This window comes from Plecotus auritus, assembly GCF_963455305.1.
Source record: "Plecotus auritus genome assembly, chromosome: 7".
NCBI classification, from domain to species: domain Eukaryota; kingdom Metazoa; phylum Chordata; class Mammalia; order Chiroptera; family Vespertilionidae; genus Plecotus; species Plecotus auritus.
Window position 1 is genome coordinate 78,051,761 of NC_137774.1, and position 24,756 is coordinate 78,076,516.

Consider the following 24,756-nt stretch of genomic DNA (forward strand, 5'->3'; position numbering starts at 1 on the left):
GCCCCAACTTTTAAGACTTCCAGGCAAATGTGGGATTATCATCGGTTCTTCATATTTTTCAAGACTAGCTAAAAAACATAGTTTTTTATGAAATCTTATAATTTTGAAAATAGTAAAACCATTCTGTGAGTCAACCGCAACTTCAGGTCAATTTACAACTTCTAGGAGTAGTATAACAGGGTTTAGATCCAACGAAAACTGGATTTAAATTTTGGCTTCATTTTATATTAGCTGTGTGGCTTTTGTCAAGTTAACTAACTTCACAGGTCCCCAGTTTCCTCATCTATAATATGAGTTATTATGATTTATAATTGACCTGCTGGTCATATACCCAACATCAACTTCCCTCTTCCTCATTCTTAACAGAACTCATATTGGTTGAGCCTTCATGCCTCCCACAATACTCCATAGCCTTAGGGAAAGCTTACCTCATCCCCAGTTCTAAGAGTAGGTCTGGTTTGTTTGTAACCTAATCCTAGCCTTCTCAGTAATTGGGTCAGGAGTCCAGAATTAAGCCATTTAGTATATGGCATTGGTCCAAAGATGGGCATAAGACCTAATATGGCCACAAAGACGTTATCCCAGGTATTGCTGGCAGCAAACTTAAAGTCATGAAGGAAGCAGTTTGAGAACAAAAATGACAAGTCCCAGAGAGGAGAGTCAAGAGATCATAAGGAAAAGAACCAGAACCTTGATCATACTGCACCTAAAGTCCACCCTACCTCTGGAAATACAATCAAATCATTCAACCACAGAAATGAATTAGTTGATAATTATCTATAGTGAAAACATCCAAATTCATACCTAAGGATTTAAGATAATGTACCTGAAGTGACTGGCACAAAGGAGCCAGGCACTTAATGCATGGTAGGTTGTAGCATTAGAGAGCTTTAACACTTCTATTATGTCACATTTTAAAATATATATACTTCCATAACATAACTTAGGAAACTCAAAGTATCCCCCACAGAATGATGTATTAATTAAATTTATAACATCTTTTTATGAATAGTGATGGAAATGAAAAGAAAATGAGCACAGGTCTCAGGAGAGCTGTTCTCCACTATGCAGGATGCTGAGCAGAGTATGTTTATTCCTTGTGTTGAAACCAAATAAAGCAAATCCTCAGGAAAATGTCTATGGGGATTTGGGCAAGAGTACACCAAACATCAGCAGATCAGCCAATTCATTCACCAGACGTTGGGACTTGTCTAACACTGTGGCTGGCCTCCCATGCCCATGCAGAATCCAGCTAGCATCACCAAGATGAACAGTGACGCCTCCATTCCTGGGATCCATCCCGCCTTGAGGCACCAGGAGCCTGCACAAGGGCTCAGTCACACCTGCAGGCAGGCAGCCCTCACATGAAGGCAGGAGATGGGGAAGCAGAGAAGCAAGAGAACAAAAGCAGAGAACAGGTGAAGAGGCCCATTTCGGCTCAGTAGCTCCCACCTGGAAGGGATGACAAGGAGGGCTTCTGTCCTCCATAGGAGGAGGTGCATAGACAGACACTCTTCCAGAGAGCCAACAAAAATCAGCTTGCAAAGGAACCAGCTCTGAGCACTTGCCCCTCACACTGGGCCACATGCTCCTCTCTTGTAGTGGAGAAAAATGTTTAACTTTGTTGTTTTGTGTGACAGCAGATGTTTCCCATGTCAAAAATGAAACAAAAAGTAGAGGTTTTCCCCTTCCTGAGGTGTCACCTCCCCATTTCTTAAGATCCAAAGCTTGGCTCACCACCTATGTCACAACTCCAGACCAGTATGGTATTGGTTTCCTTTGACTCAGACGACTCCTACTCTATTTTCCCGGCAGTTCATCCTATGATACATTTTACTTTACTACTAGGTTGCACTAAACCCAGGTAGGTTAGCACTGCCCATAGATTATAGACCAGGGGCAGGCAAACTTTTTGACTTGAGGGCCACAATGGGTTCTTAAACTGGACCGGAGGGCCGGAACAAAAGCATGGATGGAGTGTTTGTGTGAACTAATATAAATTCAAAGTAAACATCATTACATAAAAGGGTACGGTCTTTTTTTTTTTTAATTTCAATAGTTTTATTCATTTCAAACATTTTAACAAGAAGAATGTAAACACCAATTATTATAATTTGAAACTTCAAAAAATGGAGGAATCATAGCACAATAACATACCTTATATTGAAGATGGCAAAGGCAAAATAAAATTGCCTAACAAAGGAAAGGTTCAAAAGCCTTTCAAATTAAACTTAAATATAATAAAATAATTTAAAACTAAAACAAATAGAAAAGAACAAAATGTGTAAACAGTAAATTAAACATTTTCTTTAGTGCAACTTCCAAATTATGCCCGGGACGTAGATGTAGATGGCAATGTAGACTGGGTTGAAAGGTTTTTGGTCTTTAAAACATCAACTTCAGTGGGAACAGTGTTGTTGGTCTCCTTTTTAGCTAATGCTCTGATACTGTGCTCTCCAGGGGCGTGTCTCCCTACATCACCACGATAACGTGTCTACGCATTCCCAGGGTGATGTCGGGGGACGCGTCCGCGGGCATTACAAGGAGCCTCTGGAAGATTGAGAGGTTGTTCCTTCTACTGAATGGGCGGATATAAATCCGCCCACTCAGAAGAAGGAGCTGCGGCCGTGTTTCCCAACGTTGCCATGTTAACACTGCTGCTGGTGAAGGAGTGGAGGGGAGAGCAAGAGAACCCTCCGCTCTTTCGGCTCCGCAAGCCGGATAGAACAGCCGAACGGGCCGGATCCGGCCCGGGGGCCCGTAGTTTGCCCACGGCTGTTATAGAGCTTTGGAAGGTCCATAGTACCATCACAATGTCTAGCATATAGCGGATACTGCACAGACATCCACTTGACAAAATAAAGACTGGGATAGGAAGTCTCCATGTGGGAAAGAGAGCTGAAATTCACAACTCCTTCTTCCCAGTATTCTCCTCCCCCTCTGGTATTATTTACTAATTAATGTGAAACTCTTCATGGTTTGAACCTGGTCCCTCCTCTGATTCTTCATTCTTCCATACGTGATCTCACCCAATCCTGGGGCTGTAACTGCTACCAATAAGCTCAAAACTTGTGTATTGTATTTTCAGTCTGACCTCAGGCTCTTCCCTCCAATTGCCTACTTGAGATTTCCATATGGCTGTCTCAAATGTGTGTTTACTCCCCCCAATTTGTCTCTTCACCGGTTTTGTAAAAGGCGCCACCATCTATTCACCTGTACAAGTGAAAAATTATTATCATATATCTCTTTTATTACCTCATAGTCATCTATAAAATCTTATTAATTTTACCTCCAAAACATGCATTGAGTCTACCCACTTCTCCCACGTCACCATCTTCTCTCCCCTAGACTATGTCATAGTCTCCCAACTGGCCCGGTGCTTACACATGAACAGCCTCTAGTCCCAGTATACTCCCGATCAGCAGGCACCAGAGTAATGAAGAAGATGCTTTCCTTTGCTTTATCTTTTTCCAGAAGATAGTTGCAACAAATTATTAGTATATGTCACCAAATTAACAAGTTTTAAAATGAAAAATTTCCCCATAGCACTGAAGGAAATAGATCAATACATCTGTCTGTTAGGCAGGCTGGTCTCCACATCCAGACTTGAATCTGGACTAAAGCAAATTTGAACAATACTTACATTTTCTGTATGACCCCAAAACAACCTAAACCACCGTTCCCTCAAGGTGAAGGCCCAGCCAATTTCGGTCCTTTCAAGTTGCCAGCATCAGGTTTCCACCATTTGTCAAGCTATTCATTGGATGCCAACTGGAAATGATTGACTTGCATTGCAGGGCTGGCATACGGTGCTTTTGACTCCCAGCCAAGAAAGAGAGGCTGTGTTCCAGGAGAGACGCCACAAACTGAGATGATGCTGATGAGAGGCTGTTGACTTAGCTCTCAGGCTGAACACCCAGGGGCACAGCCCACTTCTCATGGGTCCAGCAGGACACACGAGGGGTCCAGCTCAAGCTATGCACTGGTCCAGAGAAGCAGAATTAACCTCTTAGTGTGCCAACTACATCCTAGGTGTTAGGCTAAGTACATTGCGTGCATTTAAATGTTGCCATAACCCTCTATGGTTAGAATGATCTCTGTTTTCAATCAAGGAAATGAAGGCTTAAAGCAGGAAAGTAGCTTGCCCAGGACAACCCAGATAAGGAGAGGGTTTGAGCACAGCACTGTCCAAACTCACATCCCACTAAGTCACAGAGTGCCATGGAACATGCTTTGGGGTCTCGGTGTGGCACATGCCCTGGCTTCTCTCACTACATATCTCTTGGAGGTTCAGCCTGTCCCTGTTCCTGAGTCCAGAGTCCCAATCAGCACAGACCCACAGTATGGCTTGGTCTCCTGGGTGCCTGGTGTCATTGCCAGAAATGTTTGTGGAGCATATGGTGGTCCAACAGACAAATATTTGCAAAAAGTTATCACATTCACCCTGTTTTAACTCCAGTCAAGCTCGGAGAATCAACTGAACAGGCTCTTCTGTTGACATCAAAAAGGAACCAACAGTGATCATTCTCGTTATCAAATAAAAATATGCCAACCAGGCTAGTGCAGTCTCTTTGTGGGTCATTAAATCAGGAACTTTTCCTACAATTATTTTAGAAACAAAACCTGAAAAAAGCATCAGTGTAACTTGGATATGAAATAAACTCACTCTCACTTATATAGCTTCCATTCCTTTCCTATCCATCTGGATAATAATTTACAAGGTTGTTGCTTCTTAATGCAGAGGCCTGACTTCATAAATCAAGAGGTTAATGTAAAACACGTAAGTGGTCAAGTCAGGTGTCATCAGTTAAGGCCAAATAACTTTCCCTCAATACTAATGCATAATACTCCCAGGAGAAGATGTTCTTTTCTTACTCGTTTGGGCTATAGATCTACTTGAGCACTTCTATTTGGTTTGCTATGCAGTAACTTCTCCATTTCTTACTCCCTCGACTAACATCAGTGCCACAGGACATATTGTTGCAATTCAGATGTTAAAAAATAAGACTAAAATACACCTCCATTTCTCACATTCTTGCCTGTGTATAGCTTGCAGTTTAACAGTATAAGTTAAAGTAATAATAATGATGATGATGATTATCATCATTATCATAAAATAATAACAAGGCAGTAATGACAGTTGTGAAATGCGTACCACCTGCCAGGCTCAATGAGAAGTGCTGTACATATAGACTTCCATTTAATTCTTCTTTAATAAGAACAGATGACTATAACACACACACATACATTTTAGATAAAAACCTGGGTCCAGAGTGGCTAGTAACTTACACTAGGTCGGTATGTGACTAATTCAAAACCAATTCTGTCATATTACCCAGCCCATGAATTTCTCTATGCCACACTGCTCTTCTTCGCCCTGGCCAGATTCCTCCCAAGGTAAACCCTTGACAAGAGGATTTAGATCTGAAATGCATCTACCGCCCTAGCTGGTTTGGCTCAGTGGATAGAGCGTCAGCCTGCGGACTGAAGGGTCCTGGGTTACGTTCCTGTCAAGGGTACATGCCAGAGTTGTAGGCTCGATCCCCAGTAGGGGGCGTGCAAGAGGCAGCCGATCAATGTTTCTCATCATTGATATTTCTCTCTCCCTTCCTCTCTGAAATCAATAAAAATATATTTTTAAAAAACGCATCTAGCTATCCCTTCTGTGATCGCCTCCTCAGTAAGTGTAACATGTGTTTCCTCCAATGGAGAACACATGAAAACACGCACATACATTTTATCTATTACAGTAACCATGTACAGACTGCTTTCCATATGCCAGGCTGTGGGCTAAGACAGAAATACTTTTCATATATGCGTATTTTACCTGAGGGAGCAGACCTGGAGGAATTAGGTAACTTGCCCAAAGTCTTAGAATACAAGAGTTCTGATCATGGATTCAAACCAGACAACCTGGCTCCAGTGCCCACACCCTTAACGGCGAGGCCACAGTGCCTCCCAGGGAGCCCCATCCACCAGTGAACTGGACAGATCTTGGAACAGAACTGGACAGAACAGCCTATGTTCCACCCCAGCGAAACAGGTCCTGGTTTACCTTCCCAGTGCTGGGAGTCGCCAGTGAAAACTCTGTGCTTGGCGAAGGAACAGATGTTTAATAACTTTGCAGTAGCGAGGAGGAGGTTACATAACATGGCTGAGCTATTTTTGAACTTTGGAAAATGCTGACTGCTCTTTTCAGAGTGCCTTCTGTAAAACCAGGAGTGTTCAACCTAAAGACTATTTCCCCCTTTCCCCTACTCTTTTCATTCCAGAATCCCAGAAATGGAAACAGGTCCACAGTAAGATCAACATGTCCCCCAGAGCAAGCCCTCCTTTGTACCGGTCCAGCATCATAAACAATAAGTCACTGTTGCAACAGCCTAACTACACAAGCTCTGTGCATACGATTACGAATAATAGCCACAGGACCACCGAGGGACATCACCACTAGCCCCGAGATGTGCTCAACCAGTCAGAGTGGGACCCAGAGCCTCTCAGTAATGCATCGTGAAACCATCAGGTGTGGCTGTGCCTGATGCTCTTCTGAAGCCAGTTGCTTCTCGCCCTCTACACAGTGGGAGCAGTGAGAGCTACTTCTTTACTAGATGCTTTAGAAAGGAAGACTTTTAAATCCAATTGAAATGTAACTTTTAAAGCTTGGCATGAAAACCCCTAACTCTAGATTCCTGGGCTCCACTGAACAAGTGATGGGTCCAACTCTGTTCTCTGCCTTCAGCCATCCAGCAACCAAATGTCCATCAAGGTGGGTGATTAAATCACAGATGCTTAAATAACTTCTATAACAGAATACAAAACAGCAACTGAGAGGAATAGGCTTGAATTCTATGTATCTTCATAGATCAATCTTGAAACCATAAGATTGAGGTAAAGAAAATTCTAACACTTTAAATACCATTTTGGTACCTAAGAAAGAACTATATTGGGTCTAAGGTTGCACATATTTCAACAACAAATGTAGATGGATTTGAATGGCACCATGTTTATTGTAGTGTTTCCCCTCCCATGGAGAGGAAGGGAGAGAAGCAGGACTGGACAGAGGTATGATCAGGATTTCTACCTTATCAGTAATGTGCTATTTCTTTTAAAACTGTGAAACACATGTGACGTGTTAACCTTTGTTCTCTGTGGTAAGTACTAGGGTGGGAATTTTATTGGACTCCATACTTTCCCATAGTATTCTTTTTTCAATATGGAGAGAGAGAGAGAGAGGTATCTTGTTATCTGAGTTTGTCTTCAGACAAATCTCTACTGTCCTCATCAGATTGTACATTCTCTGAGGGGCAAGGTTACACCAGGCCTAGCACAGGGTCCATTGGATGGGAGGGGTGATTTTTGGAGGATGGAAAGATACAGTCCCCTTAATCCTTTTCTTAATAACTGCCTTCGTTGGGCTTTCTCAAGCCCCCAGTGCTCACCTTGCCTTGGAAAGGGGCCACTCTCCCAGGCATGCTTAGGAGCCCTGTGATGATGAGGAAATGTGGTCAGGGGCTTGCTTGTGCCAGATTCCAGCCCCACACACTCAGTGAGCACCACCGCGCTCCATAAATGGAAAAAGGTTTCATTAAACACCAGGCAGCAGATAACCTACCACACCTGACGCATTCCTCCTCCGGGGCTGAAACATCAGCTATGAAACATCAGCCGCCTTCAAAAGCATGACTCCTGGAGATAGCATGGCAGTGTTCAAAGCAGTAGGATTTTTTTTAGGAATGGAATTTGGGGTGGTCACTGGGAGGAGATCTGAATATCCTTCTCAAATTCCTTTTTCTGTATATATTTTATTTCAATTGCCTTAAAATTGAGTTGTGTTTCCATCAAAATTATCCATTTCTGAATATCCCAGCTGCAGGGCACTTCTTGTAATGAAGAGTAAGGATCATCGGCCTAGAGCTTGTCTTTGGGCTGGCAGCAATCCTGCCTCTGTGAGAGGCTCCCGTGTTTCCTATGGATTTACCCCAGCTCCTTCCTGCTATTTGAACAATTATTTAAAATGCTGAAAGTGGCAATGTAGAAACAAGATCATTAAAAAGGGGGGGGGATTTCAAAGGGCCATGATTTCTTAATTCAAGAGTTGTTCAGGATTATGTCAACTTTATGCACCTATTACACACACACACACACACACACACACACACTTACATACATGCACATGTGCAAACATACACACACCTCCAGCCCCAGCCCAGAGATAATTCCTGAACTGGAGCAGATTCAAAGTCCTAAAACTTCCAGAACCATTTTAGAGAGACGCATTACTCTGCTAATAATAAACCAAACTAGTCTGCTGACACTCATTTCTGGTGACCAGAGAAACCTCACTGATCACTCTGACAGTCACTCACTCATTACTAGGTGCTGGGCACTGTGCTAAGCAGCACTTTTCATGCATCACCTCATTTCATCCTCACAAAACACCTAGAACGTTGGTTCTCGATGCATGACCCCCAGACCAGCAACACCCGCATCACCCAGGCACTTGTTAGAATTACAGCCGTAGGATCCACCCCAGAGCTTCTAAATGAGAGCCTCGAAGCGTGGGGCCCAGCAAGCTGATTTAACAAGCTCTCCTAGTGGTTCTCATGCATAATCAAGTTTAGAACCGCTGTCTAGAAAATAGGTGCCATTATCATCGCTCTTCAACAAACTGAGGCCCAGAAAAGTAAAAAGTCCAAGTCATATAGAAAGTGGTTGACACAAGATTTGAACCCTGACAAATCTCCAGAGTCCAGTTCCTTAATCACAGTGCCACACTGCTCATTACCTGAGAGTTGAACATGGATTAAATCAGCAAACAGCAGGTAAAAGCATGCAAAATGGATGTATGAGTGTGATGCTTCTAAATCTCAACAGCTGAGTTATAATGATGGGCCACAAAGAACAATGATGCTTCTCCCAAACATACTTTTTAACTTAAATGTCCACCAAAATGGGAGTCGTTATATAAATTATGATACATCCATGTGATGGAATATAATGCAGCTTTAAAAGCGTGTCTGCCAAGATTTCCAATGCCCTATAGAAATATGTAGGACATAAGAAGGGGAGAAATTCAGCTACACACTCAACCAAGGACTAGGAGCACCACTGTGGGCAGTTTTCCAAATGTTAACATGTTGGTGAGGATGTGGGAAGTGAAGTGATTTCACAAACGGCTGGTGTGAATATAAATTGATATAGTTGCTTTGTAGGACAATCTGGCAGTAGACACTTAAATTTTAAAATGCACATGCTCTATGACCCCCAAATTCTGCTTCTTAGAATCAACCCTAGAGAAATACTTGCACATGTGCATAAAAAGACACGTAGGATAATTAGCACTGCAGTTTAGTTTCTAATGAAAAAAACCTAAAAGAACCTAAATTTCTATCATTATGAAGGTTGGATAAATAAATAATGGTATATTCCTATTGAAGAATGCAATGAGTAAGTTACAAAGAATGTAGGCTTTCATATGTGTATGTTTATAAATGTATATCTACATACACACATATCTATATATTCATACATATGTATGTACACACATATATCTACATATATGCACATACATATTTGAAATATATATATAGATAGAGAATTGATGGATGGACAGATAAATCTCAAGTGTAAGTTTTCATGGTATTTTGTTAAGTAAAAAAATTAAGTTTTGGGAAACAATATACGAAGTTACTTAAAAACAAAAGAAGAGAAGAGAGGAAGAGGGGAGAGAAGTGCAGAATCAAACAAAATAATCCCATAAGCACATACACAACACTCCTGATTTTCAGTGCACATTTTCAGCAATGAGTATGTATTGCTCTTAGTATTTAAACAAACAAACAACAGCAACAAAAACACAACTCTGGTCCCAAGCAGAGAGACAAAGCAAAGCGCCGCCTCTTACTGGTGCAGGGTGTGCAGCGGGGCCTCTGGCTTCTCCGTCTGCCCGTAGCAGCTGGCCTTGGCCTCAGGGATGTAGGAAAAACTCTCCAACATGGAAGACGCGGCAGTGGTTAGGATGCCCAGGCCGTCCCTTACTCTTGCCTGCAGGCTGTAGTCCCAGTCATCATAGGAAACTGAAATGAGTCCTGATGGAAACTCTTTGGGGATGAGTTCTGTGTTCCCAGAGACCAAGCTGGGGACAATCCAGAAGAAATCATACCCAGTGAGGCCCAGGGAGCGGGCCTCACTCAGAATGAGGACAGCCTCATCTTTGGAGCAGTAGAGCAAGATGACAGAAGAGTGGATCTTCTTTAGCTGGACTTGTGTCTTTGCATCATCAAAGGAGGTGTCCAGGGTGATCACATTCTGCATGTCCCAGCCCACAAAGCTGTTGTCCACTGTGGTCTTAATGAAGCTGATGAAGTCCCTGTAGCCAGGGTAGATGGTGGTCACCAGGGAGAAGACATGCCAGTCGTAATCCTGCATGATCTTCATCATGACCATGGCTTGTTGCTGGATGGACGCTCCAAATTGGAAGAAGGTAGACGTCGGATCCTGACAACAGGTAAAAAAAGAAAAATAAGATGAGGCAGAAGGCAGTTTATACAGCACCATCTGTCTTTATAGGCTAACAGAAGCTCCTTCCTAGAAGTGAGGGAAAATAAATCACATATCTATTCATTTTCAAACATTCCTGAGCACCTACTGTACGCCCCACCCTGAAAGAGATACTGAAAATACAAAGATGAGAGAAGTCCTGAAGTTGGAGTCCACGACCTGATACAGTGAGGAACATCTGTTACTTTTGTCATTTCATCATCTATTCTCCTCATTTTCCTCTAGTTCATCCCATCCTCCTTGCCCCTTTGAGTCCATATGCTTCCAACAGAATGAACTCTCTCTGGCCCCCAGGCTCATAGCTGAGAAATGAAGCCATCAGAGACAAAACAACGTCAGTAAATAGAGACGAATTCCTCATGACACTTAGACCACCTGGAGCCGGCTGTGCCCATAGCCATTTTACTCTGGACCTGTTGATTTATAAGCCAACAAGTTCCCATGTTCACTTGAGCCAACTGTAGTACAATTTCTGTCCCTTGAAATCTAGACTCCTATGCAATATAGAGGATAATAAATGCTGGGTGGACATCTATCTGTCAATCAACTAATATTTAGTGAGCACCTAATTGTGCAGAAACAGCTTGGAGAAATGATACATACGGCAGGCACAGACATTGCCTCTGTCTTCATAGATCTGCTGGGAATTTGAGAAAGAGCAACTTCCATAAACTGGGGGGCTGAGAGAGGCATGAGAGAATGTTGAAGGAGAATCCAGGTGTGGAAAAGGGAAAACGGATGGATATTAGAGTCATAGGATCCCTGAGAATACATCTTGACTATGCCAGGAACTATAGATAAATGCATTATGGGTTGTGAAATAGAGGGAATGAGGTGATGTTCAAGAGCTTGGCAGGAACCCCATCGCATATAGCCTCGGGGGTTATGTTCAGAGGCTTACACCTTATTCTGAGCATGAGGTGGAGCTGCTGGGTGCTCTTATTCTTGAAAGTGGGGTGGTAACTTGTGTTGGGTTGAGTGGCTTCTAATAGTCCTAACACCTCCCCAAGTCTATGGTCTAATCATGAGAACAAGCTTCCATTTGAAAAAGGCAGCTGATACATACAGTTGTATAACTTACAAATTACCTTCAAACCTCTCATCAAAGCTGCATGAGGATCCTCAGAGGTTGGTATATTGTTAGCAGCGGGAAAACAGGCTCAAAATGGTCACAGCTAGTGAGTATCCACACTCAGGCTCTGATTCCATGTCCAGCACCCTTTCCAACACAAACCACAGCCTTCTTTGGATCACTGAATATCATCTTAACCCCAGGTGCAAAAATGCCAATGAAGCAAGGTATGCCTCTGTGTTACAACAAATTGGGATTTGACCAATGCTGAGATGTATTTCTTCCTGGGAACTAAAAAAAATTCTCAAAGGGTCTTTGTTGTACTGTAGCCATGCATGTTTTCATTTTGCATTCTGTATTTACCACGTGCACTTTCCACAAACTTGGAAGTACAAATATGGGGACTCCATTGTGTGTGTGTATGTGTGTGTGTGTGTGTGTGTGTTAAGAGTGAACAACTCCATTCATATCTTTCAGAACAATACTTTGTAGCTGTGTATCTTAATTCTGAACTATTCTGCATAATTTTTGCTGTGGGCTCTCACTGAACAGAAAGTTTTATCTGAATGGGCCAAAAGCTATAACTCTTCGAAATACTCCCCTTTTCCAAAATGCAGGGGTTAGGGGGATAATTTGAGTGCAGTGTAGACTGAATAAAGAGAGAAATAAAAACAGGAATAAATGTCTTCTGTGCCCCTTCCAACATTACGGTTCTATAAATTTTACCTAATTAAATCAATTAAAATGGGAAACAGGTTTAAAGACTTTGGGTCATTATCTTTTTCCCTACAGTAGCTTTTGGAGAATTCCAATAATCTTGGATTGATAAATCATTTTAAATCATCCTCAACAGGACTGTGGACTACTCAAGGGCAGAGATTCTGCTGTCCTCATCTCTCTGTCCCCAGAACCTGGCAGAAGGCTTGGCACATGACACATCAGTTAATGGAGGGTGAGGAAATGCATGAGTGGATGAATGTGCGAATGAAGCCTAAGGAGACTGTCCTTGGTTTAAACATAAAGTGAAAGGGAAGAATTCAGAATCTGAGGTTGTGTTTTGTATGGCTCTTGAATGTCATGTCCAAAAACTAAAACCTTTCAACATCATCACCCTACTATCATGAGGAACCCCTTCTCCATCAAACACCCAAAATACATTTAGTGTGTCCTTTATTTATAATGAGATATAGGAGCCCTATAAGCCCCAACAGGTATCCATAGAACCGCAATTAAATACCAAAAAAAGGCAACATAATGAACCCACCCACAGAATAGAGCACAGTAGTGAAGTCAGAAGGCAGTTATATTCATCAACCTTATGTGCTGTCATGTGCCTCTTGGAAGGGGACTGAAAAGTTCCAAATTGAATTACAAAAGAAATGTAATAAGGAGCAAAGATGCCTCTGAGGAAGCCAGTCACCAGTTACAGTATGACCGCAAAAGGCAATGGGACCAGCATCTTGCACTGAGCACACAAGGAACTAAGAAAGTTCTCAGGAGGACATATGCTAAGGGCACAGCTGGAACCTAATTTAAAAAAGTCTCAGAGACAACCCACATAAACAAACTTCCTTGGAATAATTGGTATTGGTGGAGGTGAAGGTCAAACATGTTACATGCAGGAGTTGATGGTATGTGGGATGCTCCAACAACCTTGCTCCATGTACTATGAGCTAGACATGACCAGTGTACCCAGGAGCAGCTTTGTGCACAAGGCAGAATTATATGCAAATGCAGTTTTATCTGGTTCTCCACACAGAGAGGAGGGCACGGCTGCATTGGGAACTTTATGAAGGAGAAAGATCATTATAAGGATAGCAGTTTGTTGGCCAAGAGCTTGGCACAGGCTATCTGGGGGAGTATGTGCAAACTCATTGCCTTGTGCATCCCCACCCGCCTGTCTTGCAATACTTTAATCCAAGTTCAGTCTCTCCTGTTACTCTCTTGTGATCCTCACTAAGATCTTCTCCCTGGAAGAATAGCAGCGTAACTTCTGGGTCAGACTACCCAGGTACTAATGCTAATTGTGTGTCCTTGGGAAAATGCACTTAACCTTTCCAAGCCTCAGTTTGCACATCTGTACAATGGGTATGGCAATGGTAATAATTACACCAGCTAACATGACTGAAGTGCTTACTATATATGACAGTCATGTGGCTAACAACACTTTTTTTGTGAGATTATCCTTTAATCCCACCCCCAACAAACTTCCTAAACTGGTATTATCCCCATTTTAGAAATGAAGAAATAGATTCAGAGTAGAGTGACTTTTCCATGGTTTCACAGGCAGTGAATCAGGTTTACCTGTCTTCAAAATTCCAAGCTTTTCACCCCTGCACCATGCTGTTGGTAATGATAGTATTTCCTCATTGAGTTGTATAGAAGCTTCCAGTACAGAACCCACCACATATCAAATGATCAACAAATGTAAGTCACTGTTATTTCCCCATAGGCCAGGAATCTCAGTGTCTCACATCAGGGGCTCATGCTACCCCCTCCACTAAGGAGGTAATTCACACTCTGAACTTGAGAATCTCAATAACTCACCCTATTCATGGCTGCCTGATGCTTTAACCAATCTACTTCTCTACTCTATAGCCAGTCACCTATGGCCTCCCTGGACCTGTCACATTAAATTTAGACTCTCTAGCCTACCCCTGCATGCTCACCAGTCAAACCTTGTAGTTGAAATAGCACGGGCTCTGGTCCATCAAACCTCAGTTCAAGTCCTGGAACTGCATTAACTAGCCATGAGACCATGGATAATCACTTAAACTTTCTGCATCTGCGTTTCTTTGCTTATAAAATGGGAATTGTGAGCACAATCTCATGGGGTTGCTGTGAGGATGGGATGAGCTGGTAGAAGTAACGGGCTCATCTATCTATGAGGACCCCAACAGCTTGGAGGTTCCTCTCCATGTGCTCTGCCCTCTAGACCACACGGACACCCCAGAAACCTAAGGGGATCCTTATCCTATTTCATAAACTGGTATCTCCAGATCCACTGGCATGCTGGTCTTACATTCCCCCTGCAAACCAACCCACTATCCCTGAACCCAAGGAAGCTGTGTGAAGAGAAGAAGGAACTGTCTTTCCTCACAGTGATGAATAATGCTTTAGAGAGAAACCATCACTTGTGTCTTTCATGGACTTCATGCAGTTACCTTACACCACTTTCATTTCCTCTGACATCTGAAACAAACTTCAAAAGCCATTGTGGACCAAAGGCATTGCAATCCCCTCAGAGGGATGGACTCAAGAGTTATTTGCAAAACATAATTGCACAGCGAGGTACTGAAGAGGCTCACATTTAGCATTGGATTTTTCTAAGGTGGTTTTATGGACTGGCAGGAGGTGATGGGGGAATTTGGCCATATTCCCAGGGCCTGGCAGCTGATATGCCAAATGGCCCTTTCTTTCAGGGCACTGGCCATTCTTCCTGCTCCCTGCATGGATAGCAGAGACTGTCCCTCCTGCACTTAACCTCCTGCCACTGCTCAGCCTGTCCTTTTCGGATTCTGTAGAGCAGCCTCTGACCACCTCTGGCACCAGCCTCCTCGGCAGCGTGAAGCTGGGGGAGAGGAACAGATTTCAGACACCCACTTTGGTTCTGAAGCAAAAGCAGTTTTCCCCATGCTCACTGCTCTGCAGAACACAGAACAAACTGTTTTAAACACAAAGCGAGGGAGGCAGGGAGGTGTGGAATTCTGGGTGTCTGCTCTCAACTCTGTGCTTCAGTCCCACATGAGGTCTCATTCTAATGTTCTAGGATGTTCCAGAGCCTGATTGGGTGCTCAGGGTCAGACCTGACTCCATGGGTATCAAAGTCTGATGTTTAATAGAGTCTAATGCCAACTTTCATTTCACTTACTCATTCCACAAAGGCTATAAAGGGCACCCACACCCATTATCTCTTTTTGATTCTAAGTCCTCAAGAGATGAGGTATTGCAAGTGGTTATAACAATCATGGATGGCTTTTATCATAAGGACACAGGAGGAGAGGTTAAGGGATTTTCCTAAATATACGTAGCTCCAAGCTGACAATAGCTGTTATTGCAAAATGCCATCCAATGTTTCCTTACACACAATAGTAGCTCTCATTCCTGGCTGCACAGAGAATCACTTGGAAAGTAATTTAAAAGCACCAACACTTGTGCCCACACCAGTCCAATTGAAATGAATTTCTGTGACATGAGTATATGAACTCCAACACTGATTTATTTGTTTTTCTCTGCCTCATCTCAATGGCAGGATGTTATTCAAGTTAGTGTCTTCAAAGCCTGGCACAATGTCTGACACACAGTAAGGGCCCAATAAATATTGGGTGAGGAAATAAATGGCAGAAGCCTCATTCCCAGGAAGCATAAGAGAAACAGGGTCAACCCTGCCCCCGTTTCTATAACTTATTTTCCTTCTGCCTGCCAGGGTGGGTACCAAGAAAAAGGATAATAATGCAGGTAACCCATCCAAGATCAAGAGAAACTCCTTGGGAATTTTCTTTCTCCTGCCAGAGGATTGCCTTGGTGAGCCATGATTTACTTTCTGCCACTCTTATTGTGTATCAACTGAGCTTTTAAAAATTTTCATTTCACTTTCCATGGAGGGGATAAAAAGTAAAGGTATCAAACTTGATAAGCTTGAGGATTCAGATGAATAGCATTCTCACATACATATAAGCTAAATCTGTCCTACTGGAGGATTTCTATCCCATCATCACCCATCCTCCTCATCCTCCTCCTCCACCATCATCATCATAATCATCCCCCACCCCCATCATCATCATCACCATCACCACTACCACCACCATCATCATCGTCATCCGCCACCATCATCATCATTGTCACCCACCATCATCATCATCCGTCACCATATCCATCCATCCTCATCATCATTATCTGCCACCACTATCATTATAACCATTCCCCACCAACATCATCATCATCATCACTCACCATCATCATCCTTCTACTCATCATCATCATCACCATCATCATGGTTACAATCACAACTAATAGTAATTGGACATATCCAATATGTAGTGAGAATGTAGCTTGCCCAAACTCACATAGCTTGGATTTTGAAGGGCCAGAATTCAAGACCAGGCAATCAAAATCTAGAATCTGAATGTGTAGTTACTGGAAAAAGTGTTTTCAGGTATGTGGAACAGGAAACGTGTGTGTGTGTGTGTGTGTGTGTGTGTGTGTGTGTGTGTGTGTGTGTTGAATAACCACCACTCAATAAAAGAAAACCTCCAGAAATGAGAATAAATGTCAAAGATCTCCAATCAATTGGCAATCAGTTTATGTAGGAGACTGAGGCTGAGAGGGGAAGTCATCCTCAGGTGCCATTTCCCAAAAGCACATCAGCTCCATCATCCACAAACACAATATTTCATCCCAAGCAATCTCCACTCATTGGACCATTTCATGACTCATGTGTTAGCCTTCATTTTTTTCCTATCAGGAAAGAAGAAGGGGTCTCTTCCCACATTTACTACTACAGTTAACCATCACTCAAGCTCAAATTACTTCTTCATCACCCAGAGGTTTATTTCTTTTTCCTTTCTCTATTATACCTGCTTATGTTCAGAATGTCAGCAGTTCTCTCTCAGACTATGGAGTCCCTACCCCAGACTCACACACATGCCACACCACTAACAGAGCTCTTTTTAATGTTCAAATTGGAGCACTGTGTCTCCCTGCTTAGTTTTTCTCAGAAGCTCCTACAACGTTCAAGATGAAGTAAAAACACACACCAACCCCATGACTATTCAAGTGTTTGGGGCTCAGCATCTATCTCAGTACCTGAGAGAGGTCAGGTACTCCATAAACATGTAACAAACTGAACTAGTGATCTAATGGAGCCATGTAATGAGTGCTTGGAAGGAAAACCAAAGGAAGCCTTCATATGTTCCCCTGTCCATCATTTCCCCAAAACACATCAGCTCCATCACCCACAAACACAGAATTCCACTTCAATCAATCTCCACTCATTGGACCTTTTTATGATTTATGTTCTATCCCCAGTTTGCTTCTCTTGGGAACAAATCCGCTAGCATTCTTCTAAAATAGCCTAAGCCTCTTGGTTCTGCTTTCTCCTCCTCTCTCTTCAAATGAGACGTTTAATCTTAAGTTCCTGGTGACTGTTGGATTCCCAGCAAGGGTAGCTATCCAAGGTGGCTGGAATGATGTGATTCAGAAACCAGAAGAGCAACACCAGTCTTAACACAGAATCTGTTCACTAGTCTCTTGGAACAGAGTGGAGGGGTTGGGTATTAAGTAAGGTAATTTCTAAGAATAGTTCTACAGTTTGGGGATCAAGGAAGGGAGCCTTTATCCACCTCCGAGCCTGGGCTTCCAACACAGCACCTACTGGCCACATATGACTATTTAAATATAAATTTAAATATTTGGTTTCTCAATCACACTAGCCACATTCCAAGAGTTCAATAGTCTTTACACTTTAAAGCCGATGCTCTCCTACCCCTGCCAGCTTCATCCCTAAAGATGCCAATTCAGATGGTCTGGGACAGGGTCAAAGACTTTTTTTATTCCCTCAGTGAGTGTAATGTGCAGCCAGAGTTGAAAACACTAATCTAAGCCTTCAGTATCCAGCCCTGTAGCTGTGCATCAGCTCAGTTGGGGATTTTTTTATGCTTACAGATTTCTCAGCTCCACACCATCCCCCACTGAATCAGAATCTCCATTAAGGAGCCCTAGAATATGTACTAATATTTTCCCCAGAATACGCTGATGGACAGCAAGATGTGGTACAGCTAGTCCAGCTTCCCTATTTTCTAGGTGAGGAAACTGAGATCCCAGAATCTTGGATGACTTGTTTCAAATCAGTGGTACCGTGCGAACAGACACAGGGCCTCTCGCCTCCTAATTTGGTGCTCTCTTTGCTGTGTCATGAAGCCATCAGGTACGAAATGTTTTCTACAAGGAACAGGGGCTTTGTAGGAGGGACATGGGCTTTGCTGACAGCCCGCCTGAGACCTGCTTCTTAGCACAAGTGAGTAATTTAACTTATGCCTCTGTTTACCCATCTGAAAAATTGGAATAATATTAACAGTCACAGCTTAACGGGTCGCTGTGCATATTTTCAGAGGTGATGCACATAAAGCACTTGGCACATAGGAGGTGCTTGTTAAGGTTGAGTTGATGTTAATAGGGGTGATGATGGTAGCCTTGACCATCAAGCGCCAAGTACCACATCCATCATGGACTTCTTAGTGTCCCACTTCCTACTTATTCCTACCCTTCTGAATCTCCAGCACCTTTGTCTTTACCTCCCATCCCACAGCCCTGACTTGTGTGTGGTTGCCTAGTTGCTGAGAGGCACGCATCTTGCCTGCTCCTCACACTAGAATTCTACAGGGCAGGGCACCAGGCCCTTCTGAGTCCTCAAAACCATGCATGGCACCAGGCCACTGCCTTAGGAATGAGAGTAGGAGTAGCATTCTGAGTCAAGGCTGCCAATGGGCAGAAAGGGAAACTACTGCTTTATGTATTTGAATGAACCTGCCAGTTGTGCTTCTCTAGAAAGAAACATTCATATACTGATTGCCTTCCTTAAATAAAAAATATGATATATATATATATATATATATATATATATATATGCACACACTAGTGGCCTGGTGCACGAAATTCGTGCACATTAAAAGGGGATTAATTAGAGGAAATAATTTAATATTGCTATTTGCCCTTTCTCTATAATAGAAGTGTCAGAGATGAAAGAAAATTAGTAAAATGTATATGAAAACCTTCCTCCTGTCAGAGTCTGGGGTGCACCATGGGACCCAGAGTCAAGTCCCCGCCCACCCACATGCGCCTCAAAATTGCATGAGACCCAGACCTGGCAGGCCCCTGCCCCCATTGGGCTAGATCCAGACCTGGCCAGTCCCATCCTTGTGAAGTCCTGCCGGGCAAGGGACATAGCCTCAGGTCCCCTGACCCAGCACCAGGACCGGGGGCATGGCCTGAGGTCTCCCAGCCCAGACAAAGGTGGGGGGCATGCCTTGAGGTCCCCCATCAAGCCCCGCCAGGTGTGGGACATGGCCTGAGATTCCCCTGTCAAGCCCCGCTGGGTAGGGGCATGGCCTGAGGTCCCCCATCAAGTCCAGCCAGACAGGGGGGCGCAGGCTCAGGTCCCCCATCAAGCCCTGCTGGGCAGGGGGTGCGGCCTGAGTTCCCCCAACCCAGCACTGGGGGTGCAACTTGAGGTCCCCCATCAAGCCCCACTGGGTGGGGAGCACAGCCTGAGGTCCCCTGTCAAGCCCCACCAGACAGGGGGGTGCAGCCTCAGGTCCCCTGGCCCGATGCTGGGGTGGGGGTGCGGCCTGAGGTCCCCCGGCCTGGTGCTGGGGTGGGGGGAGCAGCCTGAGGTCCCCTAGCCCAGCACCTTGAGGTCCCCCATCAAGCCCTGCTGGGCGGGGGGTGTGGCCTAAGGTCCCCCAGCCTGGTGCCAAGGCAGGAGGCATGGCCTGAGGTCCCCTGTCAAGCCCCACCAGGTGGGGGGTGTGGTCTGAGGTCCCCTGTCAAGCCCTTCCAGGGTTGGGGGAAAGTGTAGCTTCAGGTCCCTGCTGATTGCTCGTTAAGGCTCCTTATGGGAACTTGGCCTCAGCTGTGGGTACAGCCATCTTTGTGATGGAGTGATGGTCAATTAGCATATTCCCTCTTTATTAGATAGGATATATATATGTAAAAATTGATTTCAGAGAGGAAGGAGAAGGAAAGAGAGAGAGAAACATCAATGAAAGAAACATCAACACATTGGGGATTGAGCCTACAACCTGGGCATGTGCCCTGACCAGGAATTGAACTGCGACCTCCTGGTCAACCACTGAGCCACCTGGCCAGGCTACTGATTGCCTTTCATTCATTCAATGAATTTAACAAACTCTGGTTATGTGCCAGGCATTGTTCAGGGGAAGTGAATCTAGAGAAGAAGTCTACCAAAGCAAAGGTCCCTGCTTTTATGAAGGTTCCATCCTTAGGGGATTAGATAGACACGGAAGAAGGAAATCAATACATAGACTAGTTTCCAGGAAAGCAGATGAGCAATGGTTCAGGAGTGGCATGGAAAGCCCAGGAGCTCCGCTTTAGCTCACCTGGTCGGCCACATTGGCACTCATCAAAAGGATGCCAAGGAAAAGCCAGCCAAGAAAAGCTGAGGGTGGGGGGGTGCGAGTAAGGAGAGCCATTCAAGCAGGAAGAAGAGCGTGTGCAAAGGTAGGAAAGGGTTTAGCAAGTTCAGGAAACAGAAGGAAGGTCAAAACAGCTGTCATTTAAAGGAAAGTGGTGGGAGATGAGTTAGGACAGTAAATAGAGGCCAAATCACACAGCAAGTGTCCAGTAGATCTGGAAGGGGGTCTGGATTTAATTCCTAGGTCAATTTAATTCCAAACAACTCCTCTGTTAAATGCACAATTAGTGTCTCCCAGCAGGGGAGCTGGGAGGGGACCTAGAACTTGGAGCATGTTGGGGTTTCATGTGAGCCAGCCCTGTTCTTCCCTTTGGAATCTGATCTGTGCCCAGAGGGCAGCCTACATTGAAGATACTGTAAAGCATGTAACTGTCGGCTGTACCAGTTCGTCGATTGGTACCCTGACCTCTAATGGAAAGGCTGGAACTCTCATGTCTACCTGGGCATTCCAGACTTTCTCTCAGTTCATCATCCAGAGCTAAGCTCTCCCTCCAGCGAATCATACAATGCTGGAGGAGAGAATGCACAAATGTATGAAGAGATGTATTTCCTGACTACACCAAGAACAGCCCAACATCCTCTGCATCCCTCAGAACTGCTGATGATTGATGCTCTTGGCCCCAACCCGGCTTTCTGGATCGTTAGCAGGGCTGGACAAGAAGGGACACCTGCTGAGATTGAGGCTCTTATTTCTATGCAAGGACATAGCAAAGGCGGAAGCTGGCTTCACCCAAGTGCTCTGTCAAACTGCAGGTGAGCATCTAACTCAAGGCTTCCAAACAGGGTCGTTAGCAATTACAGATCACCTGAGGCTACACAGGAGCATCATTTGTTGTTGTTGCTGCTGTAGTTATGTTTTATTTTGTGTGTGTTTTTTTGGTCAGTTCCAACTGTAACTAAGCCATTGGCCTTGATCTCGCACCTGAAGCCATTTTTTTCACATCCGTTTTCTTAAAGAAGCGTGAACTTCCCTGAGCCAGATCATAGGCATTTGTTATTCTGACCACTGATCATCCTTTCGTCCTTTACTGATAATAGTGAATTTCCACTGGGAGCCATCCTTCCCCCTCTCTCAGTCAAGCCAATTGGCTCATCTAATCCCCACAATGTCAGCAATTAGTTCAAGGGTAGGAACATGTCCTAACCTGGCCCATTCAGACTGACTCCCAGGATTTGTGGAGAAAGCAATTAGGAAAAGACCGTTTCTCTCATTGTTAGACTTGAGTTTCTGGCAGCCATGCTGCACCACTATATTCCATCCTGAGAAGGCAACCATCAAAACCAAAGGCAAAGCTGAAAGGTGGAGAGTTACCACATTCTAACATCTTTGTTGAGCACCTTGTTCAAGCCACACCTGAAGCCGAGTACCCATGCTGTCATTGCATGTCCCAATTAATCATCTCTTTTTGGTTAAGCCAATTTGAGTTAGCTTTTCTGTCACTGGCAACCAAAGATTCCTGGTGCTACTGAGGCTAGGAAAAACAAAAAAGAGAAAATGTGATTTATTCCTCCCTCACCTTCCAAACTTAGATCAAATGAATTCAAACTACAGTTTGATGTTTCCCTTCACCATCCTTCCCTTTTTGTACACATGTTTTTCCCCTTGGAGCAGCTGCCTCTCTCCAAATATCTCCCTCTTCCTGCATGAGCTCTTTATCCTTTTTTTTTTTTAATTGTTGATTTTTCTTCAATATGCCACCGTGATTGGTTTCTTTTCACAGTCTGACAGCCACAACCACCATGTCCCAGATGAAAGACATGACAGTTGCCACCAGTAATGATCATTTGTCATTAAACTGTTGCAGGGCGGAGAAAAAGCAAACAGGTCGTGTTCGTTACGTCTCCACCTCTGGCTGTCACACTTGGAGGGGCTGCTGTGGAACTGCGGGAGACAGCTTTATTTTCGGAAAAAGGAGAGTCTCTGGCGTTCCCATAACACCTGCTGGGGGCAGGCCCTGGTGGTAAACATCAGAGTACAAATGCCCTCTTCAAAATGCCCCATTTCTCTAAGAAATGTCTACAAGCAGCTCTGAGAGCTGAGCCTGTGGAGAAAACGGCTTCTCCCTTTGAGAGTCCGTATGTTCATGTTCTTAAAGGCCCAGAGGTTGGTGCCAAATAGACAGAGGGTTCAAGCCTTGGCTCTTACTCTTACTAATGTCAGGACCTTGAGCAAAATCCTTAAGATCTTCAAGACACCACTTTCTCATTTTAAATGGAGGGAACATTAGTCCCTAATCTCAGGAGGTTGGTGGCATTGCCATAATGCATAGATTGCTCTCAACACATACCAAGAACTCGACTCACGGAAGCTGCGATTAGGCTGTCACCATGAAAGAACCACAATGACAACAGTGAAACCCAAAAAGGACAGCCCACCAGCACAGCATCAATGCAAACAGAGGAGGTGCCTGTGGCATGTCCTAATAACAACCTGACACCAGGCTCCAGGGCAGCTTGTACTGTGTGCCGGGCACGAGCCGAGGACCAATAGGTAGACAATTCGGCTCAGTGTTAGAACTCAACCCCTTCGTAGTTTCAGTTTTGCAAGATGAAAAGAGTTCTGAATATGGATGATGGTCTTGGTTGCACAGCAATATGAAGTACTTAATATAACTGAACTGTACACCAAAACAGCCAAGATGGTAATGTTTATGCTACATATATTTTCCCATAATAAAATATGTTTTAAGGGAGGAAAAAAGAAAACTCAACCCCTTCAGTGCTAAGCAAACCAGAACCGCTTCTCAGCCAAGCAAAGAGCTTCAAGTGCATTTAGTCCTCACACTGCCTTTCCAATGAAGCATTTCTGTTCCCATGTTACAGTTGAGGAAGCTGAGGCTTATGGGGACGTGCTTCGTTGCTTTAATAAACATAGGGAGAACTGGGGCCTTGTCCACTGCAGGGGCCACTGGGGGATGCAGGCTAGAGCACTGCCCACAAGCTCCCAGGGGGCATGTATGTGCTGGTCCAGGGACCAAGCTTGAGGAGCAACACTGGAGAGGCTCAGTGGCATGGCCACGGTCCCGGGCAGCATTGGGCAGAGCAAAGGTTCAGACCCGGGGTCTGACCCCACAGCAGCCTTCAGCCATGACGCCAGGGGGGCTCTTTCTTCCAGGGAGGGATGGGGAGTGACACAGACAGTGTCTGTTGTCCGCAATCCTCACCTGTGAGTTTCCATCAGGCCTCCTCTCTGGGGCTGCGACAGCCGCATGTCACAGCCTGTCGGCACTGTCTTATCCGAAAGAGTGCTTGGGAGAGGCTGTGGGTCAGAAGGCGCTGCACTGCGTGGAAGGAAGGAAGAAGGGCTGCTCTGGGGTGAGCCACCCCACTCCTGGGGGAAAGCTGGAGCCCCCTAGGAACCAGCGATTTCAGGCGGGGGGGAGGGGTAGCCTATCATTCAGAAGGTGCCCATACCCATCTGCCGGGTAAGAAATGATTCCCCTGGGAGCAAAGCCTCCCTCTCTCCTGTGTGTGGCCCTGCAGCTTTCACACTCAAGGGAGTGGCTGAGTCTTTCCCAGCCTCCGTGTTTTCATCTTTGACATGGCCCCAGGGGGACTGGTTACCTGGAGGGGCGGTGGGCATCAGTGACACAGAGATACACAAATCTCTGTGAACTGCAAAGTGGGGGCCAACGTGCCAGCTCTTTGGGTACAAACAAGCACAGCCGCCTCCTCTCGTCCCTCCTCCCCATCCACCCCCACGGTGCTCCCAGTACACGCTGTCCAGGCCTCTACTGTGGATCTCATCACCAGGTATTTTAAGTGCCTGTTTAAGTATCTGTCTCCATGCAACTAGTCAGCCGTGGGCAAACTACGGCCTGCGGGCCGGATACGGCCCGTTCGGCTGTTCTATCCGGCCCGCGGAGCCGAAAGAGCGGAGGGTTCTCTTGCTCTCCCCTCCGCTCCTTTACTTTGA

The 24,756-nt window shown here is 44.6% G+C and overlaps 1 protein-coding gene across 2 annotated transcripts in view; it reads right to left on the bottom strand.

The window, feature by feature from the left end:
* The window catches only part of GRIN2A (glutamate ionotropic receptor NMDA type subunit 2A), a 389,186-nt gene that overhangs the window by 148,773 nt on the left and 215,657 nt on the right, over positions 1-24,756 (bottom strand). For both annotated transcript variants that reach the window (XM_080677101.1, XM_080677102.1), the window contains one exon: positions 9,902-10,494. In XM_080677101.1, the coding sequence (XP_080533227.1) occupies positions 9,902-10,494 (593 nt within the window). The remainder of the gene's footprint in view (positions 1-9,901; positions 10,495-24,756) is intronic.